Genomic DNA, 24743 nt, shown 5'->3' with positions numbered 1-24743 from the left:
TTTTTCCTTCTTCTTCCTCTGAGTTTTTCCTTTTGGCTGACACATAACTTTCCTTTGAGGAATGCAGACAATATTCTTCCACTATACATTTCCTCCAGAATTAATGTTCTAGCGTGACTTGTGGAATTGTGTTTGGATTTTACTTGAGGGTATACAACTTACCATGCTTATAGAATCAATGATAGCAACTTCTTGATTCCCAAATCACTTAGAATTCCTCCAACAACGGAGGAAAGGAAAACTGTATCATAAATATATTCCCAGTCCTTTTATACCCCCCAAAGAGTCAGAGTGAAGGAAGGAGTCTCATATCTTTAGGAGTTCATTTTAGGTATTTAATCAAAGACGTAAAACTGAGACTAGACTTTACTTTCAGAATATCTCATATGAGGATATGAAAAGAGTGAATGGTAAGGAGATTTAGTAGGGTTGGTAAGGAGCTAAGGACACATGAGGACAAAGACTGAAGAAAAACACTCTTATATGATGTAGACAAAGTAGAAATTTGAAGCCCCACCTTGATTCATGGCTGGCTATCTGCTGAATGAAATAATTTTGTGATCACACTCAGTCTATCTTGTTTTGATCCTAAACACAGATGAATTTAGCCAGCGGAAATACTATATAAAATATGGCAGGGTGAACAGATACATGGACAGTATGCACCATTCTGGATTTTCATACTCTGACTCATTTACGAAAATCATTGATCTTTGTGCCTCTGGTACACCACAGCCTAGAGACACGGGGGTCTCTGCTGATGAGCACAAAGGGGCTAACACAGGGGAAAGATGAACCCATAAGGGCAGAGCTATTCACCAGCCACCAGCTGGGTTTCTCAAAGAGGGACAAATAGAAAGTAAAGAAGGAAGACAGTGCATAGAAACAGAAAAATGTGCTCACTAGGATCAGGATGCTGTGGGTGGCTCTCGACTCTGGGGAGCATTTGGGAGAGAGGCTTTTGCTGTGAATGTGCAGGACCTTCTGCTTATGTCTGTATAAAATGATCAACATGCAGCCACTGGCCCAAATCATTAACACCAAATGCAAGATGTCAATGATGGAAAACATCATGGAATACAATAAGGATATATTTCTGACAATAATTATGCCAGAGCAGAACCCTAAATCAAATTTCTCTGTGAGGTTGTTGCTCTTGCTCATCGCTGTAATATACATAGGAACAATACTATTTACGAACAGGTGAAGGGGCCAGCCGAGGATGATGGAAAGTCGAACAGATTTGAGGGCTTTGACCTTGAGCTCCATCCACTGGGGGCTGCTAAGGCTGATTGTGATGGCCTGGAAGCCACTCAAGAGAGAAGTAGCACTCAGAGATGCCCCTCTGGCCACTCTATGAACATAGAAAACTAGTTTGCATCCAAAATCGTCCATGAAATATTTCAGCCCCAAAGCTGCCATGGTCTGAGGAATGCCTCTCGAGAGAAGAACCAAGCAGTTGGCTACAAGTAGGTTATGGAGAATCAAATCCATGTGCTTTATCCCTCGTCCAGTGCAGGAAATGAAGCCATAGCAGAGAAGGAGCAGGATGTTTCCTAGGAATCCAACTCCTGTCTGAGAGACAAAGATGATTCCCATGGTCAGAGCCCTGGATGGCATGCAGTCACCAGGGCAGTAGTTCACGCAAAGCCAGTAAGTCCTGGAAAGAAATGGAGCTAATGTATTTCATCAAGGAAGCTTAAGTTCATTTCTGCTTCTACCCATTTTTTTCGCACTCAGAAATGTCTTCTAGAAGAATACATTCTTTGTATTTTCTTGAGAGGCATTTGGATGCTGGCTGAGTATATATTTTTGCATGGCTATTCCAGGTTTTTCTAATAGTTTTCATCCATATTCACCTTGTCCCTATATGACATATTGTTTTCTTGTCTATTTGTAGTGTTTTGGTTATATGTTACCTTGCCAACTAACCAATTATTCTGGTATTTGTATGAAGGCACAGAAATTCAAGTTACAATATGGGTGACCGATTTTATAGGAGAATAAGGACAGAATAATTATTTTTCACAACATTCAATTATGTATTCTAAGTGCAGTGGCAATTTGAATGGTGAAGCCAAAGATTCCCTCTCATTTAATTGGCCCCAAATGTACAATGAAACCATCACAGCAAATATTTGAAAGCAAATATTGAAAACATGAATATCTCATGCCAACTATAATATAAAATATTATGAAGAAAAGAAATTAAATGATTTCATTTGTATAGCATCCAAGTACCTTCGTTTTATATGTGGCGGATTAATTCAACATTTAGTATAATTAGTAACACTAAATTTGTTTTTAATTATTTAATTTGTTTGTAAAAAAATACAAATTTCGTAAGTATAATTTTATGAATATAGTTATTCTCTCCATCATACCCACCCTCTCACCCACAATCCCAACTTTCCTACTCCTCTCTCTCCCCTTCCCACTCCCATTCTCCATTAGGATTCAATTTTAATTAACTTTGAACACAGAAGACCAACTATATACTAAGTAAAGATTACAACAATGTGCGCACACCTGCATACACACTCACACAAACTGAGAACTAGTTTTACAGTTAACTCTCATAAATACAACCCGATGAGGACAGAAGTCCTGCATGGGCAGTTCATACACAGTGACTCCTGTTGTTAATTTAACAATTAACACTCTTATGTAGGACGTCAGTGACTACCCAGGGCTCTTGACATGAGCTGCCTAGGCTATGAAAGGCTTTTGAGTGCACAAACTCCTTGAGTATTTAGACAAGGCCATAAGCAAAGTGGAAGTTCTCTCCTCCTTAGAGAAAAATACATCCTTCTTTGATGGCCACTTCTTTCTGCTGGGGTCTCACTCACAGAGGTCCTTCATGTAGAACATTTTTTACCACAGTTTCTTGGCTTTCCATGTCTGAAATGCTCTCATGGGCTTTTCAGCCAGACCAGGAAGGGTTTTGGGCTGATTCTGAGGTCAGAGTGAGTAACACTAAATTTTAAAAGTATAAAAAACCAATTGTATCCATATAGCTCAGGATCAACTAGCATAACAGTACACTTCAAGGGCCAGTGTTGTTTTAGGCTGCCTGTGATGCCAGCATCCCATATGTGTGCCAGTTCAAATCCCAGCTGTTCCACTTCCAGTCTGGCTCCCTGCTAATTTACCTGGGAAAGCAGCAGAAGATGTCTCAAGTGTTTGGGCTCCTATACCCATATACAGGCTTTGGCTCTATATAATGATGAATGAATATAAACTAGCAAGTTGTATTAAAAGTAAAGAATTGAATTTTAAAAGGTGAACAAGAAAGCTTGTGCTTTTATCCTTTATCAAAGTTTCCATAAAGTTTGGTGTTGAAATTTTGTGTTTAGATATCCACACATCAAATAAAGAAACCTCTAATGTAAGTTCCTATCGCAGCCTTCAAGAAATAGGAGAATTCTGATTAAATTAACCAAGATTGAGACGTGGACAGTGTCTGATTGATCAACATGCCCTGGGAGGCATCTTGACGGATGGTATCAAGAATATTCGGGGGCTGCTCTAAAAGTAACACAGGAGAGAATGGAGCTCTGAGCTCACCAATAGAAATGTTGAAAGAAAAAATGCAAGCTAGAGCATATTCAGAGTGGCATGGCCAAATAACTACATCACCAATTACCTATGCTTATGCCAAACCAAGCTGAGTCTTCTGCCACCCACACATGATTTACTTTGATGAACTCAAACTATTGAATCATGTATGTAGATTTCAGTGAAATGTGTCCATTTTTCTGTTTCTCCCAAGTTATGCCAAATTGTAGTTTAAATCCATTTTCTTTAAATACAGGATTTGGCTTCCAAACCAAAAATTTCCTCCCAACCTGTTCTTTTTATTAACGTATACCAGTATGTGTCTCTGTGGTTTAGCTGCTACAGGTTTTAAATATGTAGTTATTTCCTAGTAACACACACAGACACACAGACACAGAATCAAATTTAGCACGTCACCAAATCAACTGATTAAGGAATACTGGAAGCCGTATTCAAGTATGGATGAGAAAATGGAACTCTAATGCAAATAAATTAACTTGAGAATGCATTAAAATACATTGTTGGGAACCAGAGAAACTATCACAGTTCACGTGAAAATCATATGCCTGATAAGGGCACTGAAGATTTTGATCTGAAATGTGTATTTATGGAATTGTATTTCCTCTTTAAAACTGCTTTCCTTTCTTCACGAGGATTAAATCCTCTTAAGGACCATTGTTCTCTCAAGAGAAACACTCACTTCCTCCTTGAATCATGTCAGGGGTTCACAAACAGTGTAGTAAGTTTTCAAATTCCAAAGTGGCCATTTTCTTACCTTTTGCTGCCGATGAGATGAGAGTTAGAAAATGAATCCTTATCACAGACATTGAGATAACAAGGGTGTGACTCTGAAATTCCTGCAAAACATCCTGGAATTCTAATGACAGAATTACCTCCCAGAGTAAAGCATATGATCTTCACATTGCCACATTCCACATCACAGCAATATCATGGGTGATCACATCCTGAAAGGGGAGGACTGAGAAGTCGACCTGGAGTTTCTCAACTGCCTTAGCAAGCATCACCTCTCTATGTGCAGAAGCTCACGTCAGCACTCCAATGTCACCGTCATCAAGAAGTATAATGTTTTCAGCGATCCAACCTCGCAGTTCTGGTACACAGTTATTTTCTTCGGAGTGTCTGTCTCCAGGATGGAGATGTGATCTCCTAAAATGTTGTCTTTACCGGGAAACATGGCCTGGAGATGACGGAGGATGTGTTGCAGGGAGGCGGCCAAACCCAGAAGCGATCATTTAGAATTCTCTCAGCTTGCCTTCCTTTAGAGCTCTGATTATCCTGTCGCCTGTTTCAGTAATGAGAGTGGCTGCTGGGGAGCTGAGAGTAACTCTGAACAACTTCTGTTTCTTCTACCAGATGCCAGAAACTATTACTAGTGCTTGCTAGGTGTCTCCCAAGCATCCAGAAGAGACAGTTTGAGGGAAGCATTGCTGTGTTCCTTTGAAGCTGACACTCTCTCTCTTTTGGGGATGAGATCAGGAAATAGTGAGATCTGGGCAAAGAAAGAGATGGCTCTCACTGATTGTGTACTTCTGTGATGAGGTTTCTTAAATGTTTAACCAATGACTCCTCAGATTCCAGAGAAATGCCCTTATTCTTGATGTGGACAAAGAAATAGGATCTTACAAAAGAACCAGAAAATAAACCATTGGTAGTTAAGGAGGAAGGAAGACTGGGAAAGTGTTGAACCAGCTGAAAGAATAAGAAAGAGCTTCCAGGCAACATAAGAGTCTAGGATGAATAATTTTAGTGTTGAAGTTACCATTGCATTTCATGATATAAACCTTTTTTTCCCACCAAACTAAGAATACTCTGCAAAATTAACATTTTTCCATCTTTGAAAACTGTGAATGCTATTATATTTACTTATTTCTGGCTACCTCTGAAACTCCAGGTATTCAAAATGAACATCTTTTGCCCATGAGCTTCTTATAAGCAGAGAAAATGTTCCAGCCTTCTGTAGCAACCTGTTCTGCTCTGCTTTGTCCAAAAGAACCTTTCTGAGCTGTATGTTCCTTAGAGACAGTGGAATGTGGTCTGCACAGCCTCATTTAGAAAGACCCTGTCTGCAAGGATGGCACAGAGTGACACCCTGATACACTTTACTTTACTTCCCTCTGGGTTATTCCAGCTGGCTGAGGCAGAATTCTCCTTTGAGACACAAAGACAGCATTCTTCCCACCAAAGTTTTTCTCCAATTCCTATACTAGCTCGATTTCGTAAATGGTGTTTGGAATTTATCTAAGGGCACCGCACTTACAACACATGCTTTTGCCATCGTCAGTAGCAACTTGTTGGGTTCTAAATGCCATGAAGATTTTTCCAATGAACTTGAGGAGGAATCCATTTCAGAAATGTATTCCCAAAGTCTTTTTTAGACCCCAGAAGGATCAGAGTGAAGGGAGGAGACATATCTTCAGGAGTTCATTTCAGGTATTTCTTATGTTAAGTAAACCTGGGAGTAAACTTAGTTATCACAATGTCTCAATAATGGTTCCGGGAAGAGAAAATCATAGATGAGAGATTCAACAGGACTCATAAGGCAGAAAGGACATGTGAGGACAATGACTAAGATGAAAAACCCAGTTCTGCTCTGCAAGTGGAAGTTAGGAAACCTCCCTTGTTTCATGCCTGGCTGTTTGCTAAATTAAAAATAAGTCAGTGGGGCCTGCGTCATGTCTCACTAGGCTAATCCTCTGCCTGTGGCATCAGCACCCCAGGTTCTAGTCCTGGTTGTGGCACGGGATTCTGTCCCGGTTGCCCCTCTTCCAGTGCATCTCTTTGCTGTGGCCCGGGAGTGCAGTGGAGGATGGCCCAAGTCCAAGGGCCCTGCATCCACATGGGAGACCAGGAGGAAGCACCTGGTTCCTGGCTTCAGATCGGCACAACGGTATCTGTGGGTGCCATTTGGGGGGAGAACCAATGGAAAAGGAAGACCTTTCTCTCTGTCTCTCTCTATGTGTCTAACTCTGCCTCTCAAATAAAAAAAAAAATAAGTCAGTGATCAAGCTCTGTCTATTATGCTTCTGTTTTTGTCCACAAACTTACTTAGCCAGTGAACACTTAAAGATAGAGAAGGACGAGATTTTACATGGACACATTCAGCATTGCACATTTTTATGCTCTGACTCATTTGTAGAAATCATTGATTTTTGTGCTGCTGCATAGCATAGCCTAGAGACATGGGGTCTTTGTTGATCACCAGAAAGGGACTATGATGGGAAACTTGAAGCCATAAGGGCAGTGATGTTCATCAGCCACCAACTGGCTTTATCAAAGAGGGACATATAGAAGGGAAAGAAGGAAGAGAGTACATAAAGAGAGAAAAAGGTGCTCACTAGGATCACGATGTTGTGACTGAATGCAGTCTCAGGGGAGCACCCTCTGGTCACTCTATGAACACACAAAACTAGTTAGCACCCCAAACCATCCAAAAAATACTCCAGCCCAGAAGTGGCCATTGTCTGAGAAATCCATTCCAGAGAAAGACCAAACAATTGTCTAAAATTAGGTAATGGAGAATCCAATACACGTGCTTTGTCATCCATCCAGTGCAGGAAATGAGACCATACCAAAGAAGGAGCAGCATGTTTGCTAGGATCCTGACTCCTGTGTGAGAGGCAAAGATGATTCCCATTGTAGAGCCCTGGGAAGCATCAGTCACAAGGACAGTAGTTTCACACAGAGCAGGTCAATCCTGTAAAGAAATGCCGATAGTGGATTTCATCAAGGAAATTTAGATCTGCATCCGCACTAACAATGTTTTTCCCATTCAGAAAATCTGTATACAAATATATATTCTTTGCATTTTCTGAAGATGAATATTGTGTATATATTGTCCTGTGTTTGTGTGTGTTTGTTTTTTTCTAATAGTTTTCATTCATATTTACCTTGTTTGTGTATACTGTATCATTTTCTTGCCCATTTGTGTTGCAATGTTCTTCTACATAGTGCTTTCATCAAATCCATCTTTGCTGATTATTCAGTTTTTTCGTAAAGCAGTCTTGTATTTCTATGAAAAAGTAGAAATTCAAATTACCATATTGGTGACTTGACTTGTCAGAGCATAGTGGCAGAAGAATTCATTATGACAACATTGAATCATCCAATCTAAGTTCAGTTCCATATTAGATTGGTGACGCCAAATGTTTGTTTTGCTCTTGTTTCAATTGGTCTCAAATGCACAATCACCACCACTACAGCAAATATTTGAAACCTCAGAATCTACCTGAATAATGGTTTTAGAAAATTAAAATAATATATACTAAAAAGAGAAAATATTAGATGATTTTATTTGCACAGAATTAATGACACTGAAATAAAATAATCAGTTGTGTCCAAATAGCTCAAGATGAGTTAGCATGAAAATATATTTAAAACACTTTACAATATCCTGAACCCTGAAAAACATGAAGAATGATAAAGAGAAGCATAATACCAGTACAATGAATGTTCCAAACTAGTGCTGTTCCAGTATACTGACAACATAATTTTGAAAGTATTAATAAATCTCTAAATAGACAGTGACATAGCATCCTGTGATAGGGCCATTGTGGATGAGTTCCAGTGTTACACAATGCACTTAACACATCACTGCATTCCAATCCCCTTTCACAATATTCCTGAGTTTCTAGAATGAAACTAAGAGAAGCATAAATAGGCTAATAAATATGAACTAGCAAGTTATACTAAAACTTTAAAATAAGTGTAAACAGAAAGTTTGTGCTTTGCCCTTTATTACATTATTCTATAAAGTTTATATGCTAAAAATTAGGTTATGTAGAACACATCAAAAGCCCCTAATGTAAGTTCAATTGCAATGTTAAAAAATGAGAGAATAGCATGTAACCAAGATAGGGATGTACACAGTGTCCAATTTGATCAGCACCCCCATGAGGTTTCTTGTCAGATGATACTGTTCTAAAAGTGATTTTGGGAAGAGTGGCATTTGGCGCTAAGGGATTTCCAATGGAAATGTTAAAAAGTATATTTTATTCTTATTCATATGGGTAAGGTCAAAGCTCTCGACATCACCATAACTTGTGTTCATGCCAAACCAAGCACGATTTACAGTCACCCATGCATGGAGTAATTTGATGAACTCAAACTATTGAATCATACATGTATAAGTCATATTTCAGTGAAATGTGTCAGAGTTCCTGTTTCTCACCAGTTAGCTGAACAAACACAAGCTCTGTCAACTTGGAGTTCCTCCCCCACTTTTTGTAAAATGGCAGGATTTGGCTTGCAACCAAAAGATTCTCCCAACAAATTCATTATCATATACCAGTATACATCTCTCCCTTTTAGCTGCTACAGAAATTAAGCATGTTCTTCTTCCATAAGAAAACACATACACAGGCACACTCAATCCTTCACTGCATTAACTGATTAAGGAATACAGGAAGACATTGATATCTGTGAATGAGAAAATGGAACTAACCTGTGAAAAAATATATTTGACAGTGGATTACAGCACGTTCTTGGAAACCAGAAGAAACTATTACAAGTCATGTTAAAGTCATGTACCTATTAAAGATATTGCATAACTTTGCATCTGATATCTGTATTTATGAAATCATTTTTCTCTTTAAAATGATTTCCTTTCTTCAATACAGACAATTACTTCTAAGGATCAGAGCTGTCTTGAAACACTCACTGTCCCCGTTAACCACCTCGTGGCTGCCCATGAGGTGAGAAATTAGAAAGTTTCATGATTCTTTATCACACACATGGAGATAACAAGCTTATGACATCTGAAATAGTTGCAATAAACTCTGAAATTGTAACTACAGAATCACCTCTCAAAGTAACTCAAACATTAGATCTACTCATTGCCACGTCCATATCAAACTAATGTCACGGATGGTCATGCTATTGGACCTGGAGGATTCAGGGATGGACATGGGGTATCTTACCGTCAGCTCCTCTTGAGTTTGGATCAGACCTTACCAAGCATCCCTCCTCTTTTAGTGGACTCTCATATATACGCTCCAGCACCAGTGCCAACTCTGTCAAGGTTTGGAGTGTTTCCAGGGATTCCCCTTACAGCCCTGATATAGAGCCATTTTCTTCTGAGCCTGTCTCCAGGATGCAGATGTAGTCTCCTAAAGTGTTGCCTTTTTCAAGGAGGTTGGGGCAGTGTTGACACTCAGAGGATGGGAGTGAGGCAGGGGGAGGCAGCAAAACCCAGAAGAGGTCATTTAAAATTCTCTCACCTTGCTTCCCTCTGGAGCATGATTAGGCTGCCACCTGTTTCAATAATGAGAGAGACTGCTCGGGGAGTTGAGTGTCACTCTAAGAAACTTTTGTCTCTTTCACCAATTGCCAAAAACAATTACTAGTTATTACTGGCTGTCTCTCAAGGATCATAAAGAAAGAGTAGTGAGGGAAACATTGCTGTGTTCCACTGAAACTGAAAATCTCTATCTTTTGGGGAGGACAGCCACTATTGCTTTCCTTCTACCCAGACACCCTTCTGAGTGTTCTGACTCTTGGTTTATCTAATCTCTGAACAGATAATCAAAAGTTGGGGCCAGCTCTATGGTGCATTAGTTTAAATTCCTGGTTTAAGTGCTGGCATCCCATATGGAAGCCGGTTTGAGTCCCGGCTGCTTCACTTCTGATCTGGCTATCTGCTATGGCCTGGGAAAGCACTAGAAGATGGCCCAAGTCCTTGGGCCCCTGCACCCACATGGGCGACCCGGATGAAGCTCCTGGCTTCGGATTGTTGCAGCTCTAGCCATTGCAGCCAATTTGGGTGTGACCCAGTGGAAGGAACCCCCAACCTCCGCCTCTCCTCTCCTTGTACTCTTTCAAACAAATAAATAAATCTTAAAAAAAACAAAGGTTACCAGCATGTTACAGCTCCTAAACATCTTTCAGTCTCTTTTACAAATGACATTGCTCCTCTTGCGTTTTTTTTTTTTGACATAAAGAGTTAGACAGTGAGAAGGAGAGAGACAGAGAGAAAGGTCTTCCTTCTCTTGGCTCACCCCCCCCCCACAAATGGCTGCTACAGACGGAGATATGCTGATCTGAAGCCAAGAGCCAGGTGCTTCCCCTGGTCTCCCATGTGGGTGCAGGTGCCTAAGCACTTGGGCCATCCTCCACTGCCCTCCTGGGCCACAGTAGAGAGCTGGACTGGAAGAGGAGCAACCAGGACTAGAACCTGGTGTTCATATGGGATGCTGGCTTCGCAGGCAGAGGATTAACCAAGTGAGCCATGGCGCCAACCCCAATGCTACTCTTCTTAAAATAACTATGCTAGCTTGTTTAATCCTGTATGTGTCATGCTTCTGTGATTTCTCACTTTTCACAAGGGAACATTTTTGGAACATTTTTACTCTTTCTAGTTCTTCAGTTCCTATGCAGTTCTGGACAAATTCTAATCTGTAATTTTTACCTGAAAATCTAACACATAAACAAACCTCTAAGCCAAGAATTGTATCTAATATTTTACTTAAGTTTCTCAGTAGCTGTAGATACAGGTGATAGAGTTCTGTATTTTTATATTGGACTGGCTAGTTCCTCCACTTCTCCTATTGCTTAATAAGAAAAGACAGCACACCTCAATCATTAATCCTAGATTTATGCACATCCTATTGGCAATCTTATCCAGTATCATCAATAAATAGAAGAAACCAAACATTTCCAAAATTTCCCTCTTTCCAGACCTCCGTCCAGAGCTCCACGTTCATCTGTGATCTACATATAACCTAGTCGTGGATGTCTAACAATGTCACAGACTCCACCTAGTCGAACTTCATTCCCGACCTTTTTTCCAGCTCTTCTCTGACTGTATCCTGCCCTTGCTCGGATGATTACAGCTGCATCCTTCAACTGAGAACAAAATCACAACACCATGCTTAGCACATTAAGGTTTCCTCACTCCATACATCCCATTCTACAAGCATTTCTGCTGGTTTCATCTACAAAATTTATCAAGACTACAGGTACAGCACTAATTTCTTCCTAAAATTTTTATTTCATTTATTAAAATTGGAAAGACAGGAAAACAGGGAATGACAGACAGGTCTCTTCTGCTGACACACTACCTCAGATTTCTCCAGTGATTGTCATTGAGCCAGGGTAAATTTGAAAGCCAGGAACCGGGTCTTGCTCTCTGACTCTTACGGCAGGAATCCAACTTGTTTAGCCATCTGGTTTTTGTATGAAAATGCAGAAATCAACTTACCTTATGGGTGACCAATTTTATAGGAGAATAATGTGAGAATAATTCTTTATCACAACATTTAATTATATATTCTAAGTGCAGTGGCATGTTAGAATTGTGAAGCCAAAGATTACTCTTTTTTCATAGGCCCCAATGAACAATGATACTATCACAGCAAATAATTGAAAGCAAATCTTGAAAAAATGATTAAATCATGCCAAGTAAAATAGAAAATAATGAAGAAAATAATTCACTGATTTCTTGTGTATAGAATCCAAGCATATTCATTTTATATGTAGAGGATGAATTCAAAATTTAGTATAATAAGTAACACTAAATTTATTTTTAATTAATTATTTAATTTGTAAAAGAATACAAATATCATAAGTACAATTTTAGGAATATAGTTGTTCACACCATACGCACCCTCCCACTTACACTCCCACCCCTCCTCCTCTTTTCTCTCCCCTTCCCAGTCCCACTCTCTATTAGGATTCATTTTTAACTAACTTTGAACCCAGAAGACCAACTCTAGACTAAGTAAAGATTTCAACAATGTGCACATACCTGCATACACACACACAAAAAACTGAGAACTAGTTTTACAGTATACTTGCATAAATACAACTCATTGAGGACAGAGGTCCTGCATGGGGAGTTCATACACAGTGACTCTTGTTGTTAATTTAACAATTATCACTCTTATGTATGATATCAGTGACCACCTGGAGCTCTTGACATGAACTGCTAGGCTATAACAGGCTTTCAAATGCACAAACTCCATCAGTATTCAGACAAGGCCATAAGTAAAGTGGAAGTTCTCTTCTCCCTTTAGAGAAAAGTACAACCTTCTTTGATGGCCACTTCTTTCTGCTGGGGTCTCACTCACAGAGATCCTTCATGTAGAACATATTTTTTACCACAGTGTCTTGGCTTTCCATGTCAGAAAAGCTCTCATTGGCTTTTCAGCCAGACCAGGAAGGGTTTGGGGCTGATTCTGAGGACAGAGTGAGTAACACTAAATTTAACAAGTATGAAAAACCAATTGTGTCCATATAGCTCAGGATCAAGTAGCATGAAAATATATTTCAAGGGCCAGTGTTGTCTTAGGCTGCTGCCTGTGATGCCTGCATCCTGTATGTGCACCAGTGAAATCCCAGCTGTTCCACTTCCAGGCTGGCTCTCTGCTAATTTGCCTGGGAAAGCAGCAGAAGATGGCCCAAATGTTTGGGCTCCTATGCCTATGTACAGGCTTCAGCTCTGTATAATGATGAATGAATATAAACTAGCAAGTTGTATTGAAAGTAAAGAATTGATTTTTAAAAGGTGAACAAGAAAGCTTGTGCTTTTATCCTTTATCAAACTTTCCATAAAGTTAATGTGTTGAAATTTTGTGTTTAGATCACCACACAACAAATAAGGAACCCCTAATGTAAGTTCCTATTGCAGCCTTAAAGAAATAGGAAGAATTCTGATTAAAATAACCCAGATCAAAACGTGCACGGTGTCTGATTGATCAATAAGCCCTGGGAGGCATCTTGTTGATGGCATCACGAAAATTCAGGGGCTGCTTTAAAAATGACACAACAGAGAATGGAGCTCTGAGCTCACCAATGGGCATGTTGAAAGAAAAAAATACATTCTAGAGCTTATTCAGAGGGGTACGGCCAAATAACTACATCAACATTAACCTATGTTCATGCCAAACCAAGCTGAGTCTACTGCCACCCACACATGAGGTAATCTGATGTACTCAAACTATTGAATCACGTATGTAGATTTCAGTGAGGTGTGTCAGATTTTCTGTTTTTCCCAAGTTATGTCAACTTGTAGTTTAATTCCAATTTCTTAAAATGCAGGATTTGGCTTCCAACAAAAATTTCCTCCCAATCTGTTCTTTTTATTAACGTATACCAGTATGTATCTCTGTGGTTTAGCCCCTACAGGATTTAAATATGTGGTTATTACAGACACACGTACACACACTCAAATTCAGCACTGCCCTTATCAATAGTACTGCCATAATATAGTTCACATATTATCATATTCTCATTTCTCATTTACATGCTAAATCATGAATACTTATTTAACTATCTTTTACATTCATGTTTTTGCTTGCTGCGGTCAGCTGTGACAGGTTCTGATCGGGGGATCTATCTATTATTTAACATGTCAAATTCCAGCTTTATGTTACCCTTTAGGACTAAAAGTGGGATTTGGATAACAACAGCATTTATAAAGGAGGATGAGCACAATGAAAATACCACAACAGTGTAGGCGCATCACCGCTGTGATGCTGCCCTTCCAGAATTCCACAGGCACACGTAGTGCCTTGTGTGCCACACTTTTGTAGTGTCTGTGACACTTGAATGACTGACTATTTACACTGATTGCGAGTGGCAGAAAATAAAGATGTCAAGTGTTTTAATTATCATCTCATTTCTGGAATTCATAAACTAATTGTAAAAATGTTCTCATTTGCCACATTCTGAAGTGCTTCCTACATACAAGGCACTATTCTACACATGAAAGCCAGCCTGGGATCTGAGGAAACAAATGACCCAGTCTCAGGAAGGGAGATGGAATATGGATACAGACAAGAACACAAACTACCCAAGTGTAAATTCTTTATACTTACTATAGAAAAGATGATAGAGTTTAATATTCAAATGAGCTTCAAGGTACACAATGATTCTCACATATATTTTATAGAGCTGTTAGACAAGCAGCAGAACTAACACACCCTGAGGACAATGAACTCAAAGTATTTCTTCAACAATATACCTGGTCCTGTACAATGCTAAAATGTACTAATATTGAATCCACACTTTCTTTTCCTAAAAGAAACAGTCAAGATCTTATACAACTTGGTTCAGTATATAACTTCTCAAATAATACTGAAAATACTTGATGCTTTGTTGTTCCTGGGTTTTCTTGTTATAAAGGCCCAAAATTCATAAACATTTACTAAAGACAAATTCAAGTTATGATGTGAATGGTGACAAAAATAAATAAAATACGTATTTCTTTACTACTGAATCCTTTCAAATAATTACTATTTGAGCTGTAACTGCCCTCTGTGCTGAAGAGCCCTAAAGGGCATTAACAAACAGCACTTAATTCAATCACATTTACATTTTAACCATTCTTAGGTACTCCAAAAGAAGTCTTTAGTACTCTAACCAATATATGGGAAAAACAAAAAAACAAATTATAATGGAGGTTAATACTACATGTACATTTGTTCTAATTAGTGTACTATAGGATGGGAGAGCAACGGATATCTGATGTAAGCTCATTTATAAGAATTTGGGATATTACATTTCCCATTGTTACTCATTATTTCTGCAGATAATCACATATCACAATAATATTTACATATTATCACATTTTAAAAGCACAAGTCATAATTCCTTGCTATTCTAAGATTAGAATTCTCTAAGATACTGGATCTTATACATTAGCTTATAATATACATCTCTGTATTTATCACCTACCTATAAGAATTAAAAGTCCTTTCAGAGTCTAAAGTAGAACTTGAAACTCCTGGAAAAAAAATTAAAAAAACAAAGTAAAATAATGCAGAGATTGCAAAGCAACATTTAAGAAACAGCTGTGTAACAGCTCTATGCAGTATATTAGCCAAAAAAAATACACCCTTGCCCCTCCCCTAAATTATCTTCTCTACTCAAAAGTCTTTTAGGAAAAATACTCATCTTGATGCCAAAATATAAACCAATAGCACTCCTAAATTGTATAATAATGCTATCAATGTAATTACTAATACAAATAAATGAAGTATAATACAGCTTTCTTTCTTATTAATTTATACATTTCAGCTTAAAGTCTGTAGAATAAAAATACATTTACTAAAGAAACTTAAAATGCTAATCAATTCCAATATAAATATATATTCTTATTGATATAAATACAATAATTTAACTCTCACAATATATATTTCAAAGTTTAGGTATAAAAAATATTTCACCATGATTAAATTGATCATTTGTTCTTCAAACAAATTATAAAACTGACAGAAAAACCTAAAATGCATAAGCCATTTAGTTACATGTTAGCATTTTCATAAAAGGGAATTTTCTGTTGGTGACCAAGTCACCATGCTAACAACTGGGACAGCCAAGAAAAAAATCAGGCAGCGAATAGACCTGGAAGGTTTTCCAGTTCCCATCTCTCCACTTGCTAGAAATTGAGGAAGCAGAGATAAACAGAAAGCAGATTTGGTAGGCAGTGGTCAAAAACAAACTTTAATGAACTTCTAATACACCTTAGAGGTCTACCTGAAAATTTATGTTTTAATTGCTAACTTCACGATATATCTGTCAGAAGTTCAGTGATTTAAATCATGAAAAAACAATAATAGCAAAAGGTATTCGTGTCTCCTGCAATACTATCAAACATCTAGAAAAAATATTTTACTTACTAAACAGGAATATTCATCAAATAAAGGTTAGAACAAATTCACACCTATCAGTTTAAATTGTATAAGAATAAAAATAAATTTACTGAAGAAACTATAAAAAATTCTTACTAATGCCCCAATGTAAAATGTATGTCCTTACTGATAGAAATTTAATAGTCTAATTTTAAAAATACATATTTCAGGGCCAGCGCCACGGCTCACTTGGCTAACCCTCCGCCTGCGGCGCCAGCAACAGGGGCTAAGTCCCGGCTGGGGCGCCGGTTTCTGTCCCGGTTGCTCCTCTTCCAGGCCAGCTCTCTGCTGTGGCCCGGGAAGGCAGTGGAGGATGGCCCGAGTGCTTGGGCCCTGCACCTGCATGGGAGACCAGCAGGAAGCACCTGGCTCCTGGCTTCAGATCTGCGTGTCGAGCTATTTGGGGGGTGAACCAACGGAAGGAAGACCTTTCTGTCTCTCTCTCACTAACTCTGCCTGACAAGAGAAGGAGGGAGGGAGGGAGGGAGGGAGGGAGGGAGGGAGCAGGCAGGAAGGAGGAAAGGAAGAAAATACAAATGTCAACATTTAGTTATGAAAACACTGTATATATTAAATGTATCCTTTGTTCCTCCAAACAAATGACAAAGATCAGGATCTGGGACGGGGCGGCCGCAGGGTGTCTGTGGCCGCGGACTACGGGGTGCAGGAGTCTCCGTGGCTCCCTGCCGGGTAGCGGGGCGCCAGCGAACACCCGAACCCAGGAGCGCCCAGGAGCGCTGGGAGTCTCGGCCGAAACACCCCGCACCAGCCTTGGCACGGGCAGCTGGGGCTGAGGCGGCCCCGAGACAGAGCCTGGGGAGACGGGGTGCTGCCGGGGGGCCCTCAGCGGGGACTCTGCGCCCCCACCAGAGACCCAGGGCTTCTCGCGCCAGCCTGGAGCGGGTCTGAGAGCGCAGGACCAGCCCCGCAGTCCGCACCTGCTCTCTAGGGCTGCCCGGGAGCTGAGGACCGGGCCCCTGACCAGCCGTGTCCAGGGGAGCCCGCGGAACCGTGCAGAAACGCACACGGGGACGTGGGTGCCCACGGTGATCCCGACTGGCCCGGCCCCGTGCTGCGCTCTCCCCCAAGGCCCCTCCACCCCGAGACCTTAGCGCTTTCCAGAAGGCCACGCAGGTGGAGGCTGAACCGGGGCCACTGGGAAGCAGCTGGAACAGCGGACGCCGTGTGTGTGAGGATGGACGATTGTATGTGGCCGTCAGGACGTCTGGAATGTTCCACGGCTTCAGGGCTCGGTGAGGTCCAGAAACACCTCAGAGTCAGAACCCACATGTCACTGTAGGTGTCACCGTCGCCGCCCTGAGCTTCGCCGGGTTTGCGGGGTGGTCGAGAGGCGGAGAATCATCATGAATTGATGAAGATGCTGACGCTGGACAAAACAGACACGGACTTGGCTTCGCTTTCTTCCTTGTCCTCACGGGCACTGGGCAAGCAGGCACTCAGAAACAGCGTCTGTGCCAGGAAATCGTGCTTCCGGTAAAGAGCCCTGGGATTCCCATTTTGGAAAGTCCTGAGGACCAATCAGGCAGGCACAGGGACCCGTTCCTGGGAGGCCTTGGCGCCCGCGTCCCTGTTGGAGGCCAGGCCCCGCCTCCTGCTGCTGTGGACCCGGGGAGGCAGCACAGGGGTTCGGGGGTCCACACCTGGCTGAGCCTGAGCCGCCGCAGCTGTGGGGAGCGGTGGGGGAGTGAACGGCAGCCGGCGCCCCTGCCTTCTGCCTCTCAGATCCCCCTACCGGGAGCGCCGCCACCTGGCCCAGGATTCTCCCACCGCTGGGTGCCCAGTGCTCACAGGCCTCGCTCTGCCGCTCTGCAGCGCACACCGGGTGTGCAGGGCCTTGCACAGCGGGTTTGAATAGGCAGACAGCAGGCTGACCCGGTCCATTCGCGACGCCTGTCACTGGCCACTATTTTAGTTATATAGACTCAGAAAAACAGGAAGACAGGGGAAGAGGCAGATAGCTCCCATCCACTTATCCACTACCTCAGATTCCTCCAGTGATTGTGGTTGAGCTGAGCCAAATTTCAAAGCCAGGACTAGGTCTAGCTCTCCCACTCTTATGGCAGGGATCCAACTTCTTTAGCCATCACCTAATGCTTCCCAGGTGTGCAGGAGCAGAAATCAGGTCTTGAACACAGGGACTCTGGGCATCCTCCTGGAATCCTAATTGCTAGATCTGAACCCACCGTCCTCCATCCTCTCTTACTGGACTTTCTGCACTGCTCATCTGAGTGCTATTCTTGTTCACAGCTTTACTTCTTCTGGAGTCAGTTCTCACCAGCCAGCATGGCTCAATATATGAGGCAGAGACATGACAACATAGTGGTAGAAACCCTCCAGCACCTCTTCATTTTTTCTGAGAGAACCAAAAATGCTCAGAGTGTTCTATGGACGTCCTAGACTTCATCCTCTGTAGCCTGTCAATCCTCCTCTTTGACATGCTGCTGCTTACTCTCTGGGTTCTGTGTACATTCCAGGCTTTGCTGGAATAGCCTGTTTCTTCTGTTGGTCAAATCGTCTCAATATTCATGTGATTGTCTCCCTCATCTCCTTACAAGTCTAGCCTCAAATATCATCTTTCCAATAAGGCCCGCTGCTATTGGCTTACCTAATATCTCATTACACATTCACCCAAGAACTGGTCATCCCCTAAATGGCTTATTCACCATTTTCTCCCATACACAGTTGATAATGGGTGATACATATTAGGTATTCCACATGTGTTTGTTGAAACCGCCAATGAAATTTTCCATTTTTGCAAGATTTTTTTATTTATTTGAAAACCAGAGTGACAGAGAGAGACATACAGACAGAAGAAACCTCTCATTCACTTCCCAAATGGCTTCAACTACCAAAGCTTAGGTCAGGCCTAACTAAGGAGTCTGGAACTCCATCCGGGTCTTCTACGTAGGTGGTGGGGACCAAAGTACTTAAGCCAACTTCAGCTCCTTTCCCAAGTTCATAAGCAGGGAGCTGGATTGGAAGTTAAGCAGCTGGGATTTGAACCACGGCCCCCACCCCACCCCATGTGATGCCGCTGTTACAGCTGCTGATTTAACCCACAATAAAAGCCCCAATAAAAGTTTCTTGCCTTATTCATGAATGCTTTATAATACCCTGGCAGTTCTCTCTGTTTTTCACTTTTTTTGTCTTTTCTTCAATGCTGTTACTGCGCATATTTCTGAGAAATAAAACAGAATCCTGGTTGGGAGACAAAACCCTCAGGTTGGCCAGAAACACAGCCTGGCTTTGCGCTCAAGTTCCCTCTGTTGCTCCCTGTACCTCAATGCCCTCATGTCCTCTGTCATTTTCACCTGGTCTTTTTCATGTATTACAGACATGCTGGGACCAGAGTGTGGAGTAGCAGGTAAAGCTGGCACCTGCTGAAGTCCTGGCTGCTTCGCTTCTGATCCAGCTCCATGCTAATGGCCTGGGGAAAGTGTCAGAAGATGACCCAAGTGTTTAGGTCCCTGACACCCATATGGGAGACCAGGAAGAAGCTTCTGGCCTCAGCCTGTTCCAGCCCTGACTGTAGGGGTCATTTGCGAAGTCAACCAGCAGATGGACGTGCATTCTGTAATGACATTCAAATAAATAAACCTTTAAAAAAAAGGCAAACATGCCTTCCTCTAGTTATTTCTGCTTCTCTATTTCTGGGTAAATTAATTGGTTCCTAAAAATAGCTTTCAGTGGTGTCGGTATTTTGTAAAAAATATGAGATTTTATTTAGCCAATTTTGTTTCACATGGACATTCTGGAATCAAATTTTACTACTTTGCCTGAGATCTTCTAAAAAAGTTTCAACATTGTGATGCACAGAATTTGCTCTGATTTGTCCAGAGTAACGTGCCATTCAGTTATATCACAATTCTGTTGTCCACGACCTCAGTTAGAAAGACCCTGCTCACAAAAATGTCATCAGAATGCAGTCCCAGGGATATTTTCCCTTATTTTTGCCTGGGTTTTTCCAATTGGCTTACACATAACTTTCCTTTGAGGAATGAAGACAACATTCTTCCACTAAACTTTGCCTCCAGAATTCCTGTTCCAAATGGACTTGTGGAATTGTGTTGGAATTTATCTGAGGGTATACAACTTAACATGCTTATAGAATCAATGATAGAGACTTCTTGATTCCCAAATCACTTAGAATTCCTCCACCAAACCTGGGGAAAAAAACTGTATCAAAAAAACATTCACTATCTTTTTATACCCCTCAAAGAGTCAGAGTGAAGGAAGGAGTTTATATCTTTCGGATTTCACTTTTGGTATTTAATCGAAGAAATAAAACTAAGTGTAGACTTTATTATCACAGTATCTCAAATGAGGATTTCAAAAGAAGTGAATGGTAATTTCTCTGAAGGGAGGAGAGAACTTCCACTTTGACTATGACCCTATCGGAATAAGATCAAAGTCAGTGAACTCTAAAGGCTTCCATAGCCCTGGCAACTCATGACTAGAGCCTAGGGAGATTCCTGACGCCATGAACAGGAGTGTCAAATTGTTAAGTCAGCAACAGGAGTCACTGTGTACTTACATCCCATGTGGGATCTGTCCTTAATGTGTTGTCTAATGTGCAGTGATGCTATGACTGGTACAGAAACAGTTTTTACACTTTGTGTTTCTGCATGGGTGCAAACTGATGTGATCTTTACTAACTATATACTGAATTGATCTTCTGTATATAAAGAGAATTGGAAATGAAAAAAACAACCTGGTGTTAAATTGGAAATGGCATAGAAAATTAATTAATTTTTAAAAACAATATTATGTAGGATCTCTGTCTTTAATGTGCTGTACACTCTTATTTAATGCTATAACTAGTACTCCAACAGTATTTTTTTTTTCACTTTGTGTTGCTATATGGGGGCAAACTGTTGAAATCATTACCTAATATATACTAAACTGATCTTCTGTATATAAAGAGAACTGAAAATGAATCTTGATGTGATTGGAAGGGAGGAGGAAGCAGGGGGGAGGGTTGTGGGTGGAAGGGAAGTTTTGGGAAGGAGAGGCCATTGTAACCCATGGGCTGTGCTTTGGAAATTTATATTCATTAAATAAAAGTTTAATAAAAAAATTTAAAAAAAGAAGTGAATGGTAAATTGAAGATTAGTAGCATTGGTAAGGAGACAAGGACACATGGGGACAAAGACTGTAGAAAAACACCCTTATTTGATGTAGGCAAAGTAGAAATGAGAAGCCCCTCCTTGTTTCATGCCTGGCTATCTGCTAAATGGTTGTGTTCACGACCAGTCTATTATTTTGATCTTATCCACTAACTGATTTAGTAAATGTAAATGATATATAAAATATGGCAAGGTAACCTGATACAAGGACAGTATGCAGCATTCTGGATTTTCATGCTCTGACCCATTTAAATAACTCATTGATCTTTGTGCTGCAGGTATACCACAGCCTAGAGACACGGGGGTCTCTGCTGATGAGCACAAAGGGGCTAACACAGGAGAAAGATGAAGCTATAAGGGCAGTGGTGTTCACCAGCCACCAGCTGGGTTTATCAAAGAGGGACATATAGAAAGTAAAGAAGGAAGACAGTGCATATAAACAGAAAAATGTGCCCACTAGGATCAGGATGCTGTGGGTGGCTGTAGTCTCCGGGGAGCATTTGGGAGTGAGGCTTTTGCTGTGAATGTGTAGGACCTTCTGCTTATGTCTGTACAAAATGATCAACATGCAGCCACTGGCCCAAATCATTAACACCAAATGCAAGACATCAATGAAGGAAAACATCATGGAATACAATAAGGATATATTTCTGTCAATAATTATGCCAGAACAGTACCCTAAGTCTTTTTTCTCTGTGAAGTTATTGCTCTCCTCCATCACTGTAATATTCATAGGAACCATACTATTTACCAACAGGTGAAGGGGCCAGCAGAGGATGATGGAAATTCGAACAGATTTGAGGGCTTTGACCTTGAGCTCCATCCACTGGGGGCTGCTAAGGCTGATTGTGATGGCCTGGAAGCCACTCAAGAGAGAAGTAGCACTCAGAGATGCCCCTCTGGCCACTCTATGAACATAGAAAACTAGTTTGCATCCAAAATCGTCCATGAAATATTTCATCCCCAAAGCTGCCATGGTCTGAGGAATGCCTCTCGAGAGAAGAACCAAGCAGTTGGCTACAATTAGGTTATGGAGAATCAAATCCATGTGCTTTATCCCTCGTCCAGTGCAGGAAACGAAGCCATAGCAGAGAAGGAGCAGGATGTTTCCTAGGACTCCGACTCCTGTCTGAGAGACAAAGGCGATTCCCATGGTCAGAGCCCTGGATGGCATGCAGTCACAAGGGCAGTAGTTCATGCAAAGTCAGTAAGTCCTGGAAAGAAATGGAGCTAATGTATTTCATCGAGGAAGCTTAAGTTCATTTCTTACTTCTACCCATTTTTTTTGCCACTCAGAAAAGCCTGTTAGAAAAATACGTTGCTCAATAGGCTAATCCTCTGCCTGTGGCGCCAGCAACACGGATGCTAGTCCTGGTCGGGGAGCCGGATTCTGTCTCAGTTGCTCCTCTTCCAGTCCATCTCTCAGCTGTGTCCCAGAGGTATAGAGGAGGATGGCCCAAGTCCTAGGGCGTAGACCCGCATGGGAGACCAGGAGAAGCATGAGCTCCTGGCTTCGGATCAGCGCAGTTCACTGGCCGCAGCATCATTGGGTGGTGAACCAATGGAAATGGAAGACCTTTCTCTCTGTCTCTCTTTCTCACTGTCCACTCTCCCTGTCAAAAAACAAACAAACAAAAAAAGATAAATAAGTTCTTTGTATTTTTTAAATATTTTTGTATTTAAAAATCAGAGTTGCACATAGTGAGGAGTAAACACACACACACACACACAGAGAGAGAGAGAGAGAGAGAGAGAGAAAGGTCTTCCATCTGCTGATTCACTCCCCCAATTGGCCTCAATGGCTGCAGATGTGCTGATCTGAAGTCAGCAGCCAAGAGTTTCTTCCGGGTCTCCCACATCAGTGCAGGGGCCCAAGGTCTTTGGGCATCTTCTACTGCTTTACCAGGCCTTAGCAGAGCATTGGATCAGAAGTCCAGCAGCCGGGATAGGAACCAGCACCCAAATGGGATGCCGGCACTGCAGGTGGCGGCTTTACCTGCTACGCCACAGCACCAGCGCCAGTATTTTCTTAAGATACATTTGGATGCTTGTTGTATGTGTATTCTTGTGGGGGGTGTGTGTGTGTGCATGTGTGTGTGTGTTTTGGTGACGTTTTTCTAACATTTTTCCTCCATATTTATGTTGTTCCGGTAATATATCATTTTCTTGTCTTGTTGTGTTATGGCATCCTTCTACATAGTCTTTGTTCAAACACTCCTCTGCTGACCTAAGTATTCCATAGAGCAGTCGCATATTTGTATGAAAAATCAGAAATTCAAATTGCAACATGGATGCACAATTTTATAGGAGAATAGTGACTAATTCATTATGAAAACATTAAATTATACAGTCTTAGTGCAGTTTTGTATTAAAATGGTGAAGCCAAAGATTTACTCTTATTTCATTTGGACACAAATGTACTATGACCACAACCACAGCAAATACTTAGACATTAGAATGTACCCAGAATAACAGCTCATGCAAATTAAAATATAAAATACTATAAAGAAAAACATCGAAAGACTCTATTTCTACAGAATTCAAGTCTCTTTTGTAGAAGATTAATGAACATTTTAGTAGAATTAATGCTGGTCAAATAAAATAAAAGACAAAGTCCGTAATATCCATGTATTTCAATATCAGTCATCATAAAAAATGTATTTAAGGCACTTAAGTACATCCTGAAATTCCAGAGCCTGAACCATGACAAAAAGAACCAGAATACAGAGCAATAAGATAGCAGAACACCAAAGTACCAGAAAGTGACAGCATAATGCTGAAGGCATTAATAAAATTCATGAAAAGGCAGAGGCACAGTGCCGTGGGCTGGGACCATTTTTGATGGAGCTCCAGTGTTACACAACACAACTGTAGCATCATCGCATTTCTAATCAGTTCTCAATATATCTGAATTAGTTAAGCTAAATTATGTACTTGGATAACTAGTGGAATATGAACTAGCAAGTTATAAAAGAGTTTTTGAAGACTAATTTAAAAAATAAATGTGAGCAAGACATTTTGTGCTTTCTCCTTTATCAAAATATTCCATGAAGTTTATGCATTCAACTGTGGTGTTTTTGTAAAACACATAAGGAGGCCAATAATGTAAGTTCATATTGCATTGTTACAGAAATGGAAGGAGTTGTGATTACTTAACCCAGGTAGGGTAGTAGACAGCATCTGATCAGGTGACGTACCCTAGGAGGTGTCTTGTCGGATGGTGGCACATAGTGATGTGGGGGACAGTGGAGCTCTTGAGCACTGTAGATCACCAGTGGAAATATTGAAAGAAATATATACTTTACAGCTTCAGAGGAGCAATGTCAGACCACTCTATATCACAGGTAACTCATGCTCAGGCCAAACCAAGCACACTATATAGTCATGCATG

At 41.0% G+C, this 24743-nt stretch overlaps 1 protein-coding gene across 1 annotated transcript; it reads right to left on the bottom strand.

Moving 5' to 3' along the window:
• Positions 1 to 690: 690 nt before the first annotated feature.
• Positions 691 to 1599, bottom strand: LOC133748636 (vomeronasal type-1 receptor 4-like). The gene has a single exon (XM_062177568.1). It carries the CDS (start codon positions 1597 to 1599, stop codon positions 691 to 693), a length of 909 nt encoding a protein of 302 aa, XP_062033552.1.
• Between the last annotated feature and the right edge of the window lie 23144 nt (positions 1600 to 24743).

Source organism: Lepus europaeus, chromosome 19 (genome assembly GCF_033115175.1).
Source record: "Lepus europaeus isolate LE1 chromosome 19, mLepTim1.pri, whole genome shotgun sequence".
Lineage (NCBI taxonomy): Eukaryota > Metazoa > Chordata > Mammalia > Lagomorpha > Leporidae > Lepus > Lepus europaeus.
The sequence above is the reverse complement of the archived record's forward strand: the minus strand, read 5'-3'. Positions and strand labels throughout refer to the sequence as shown.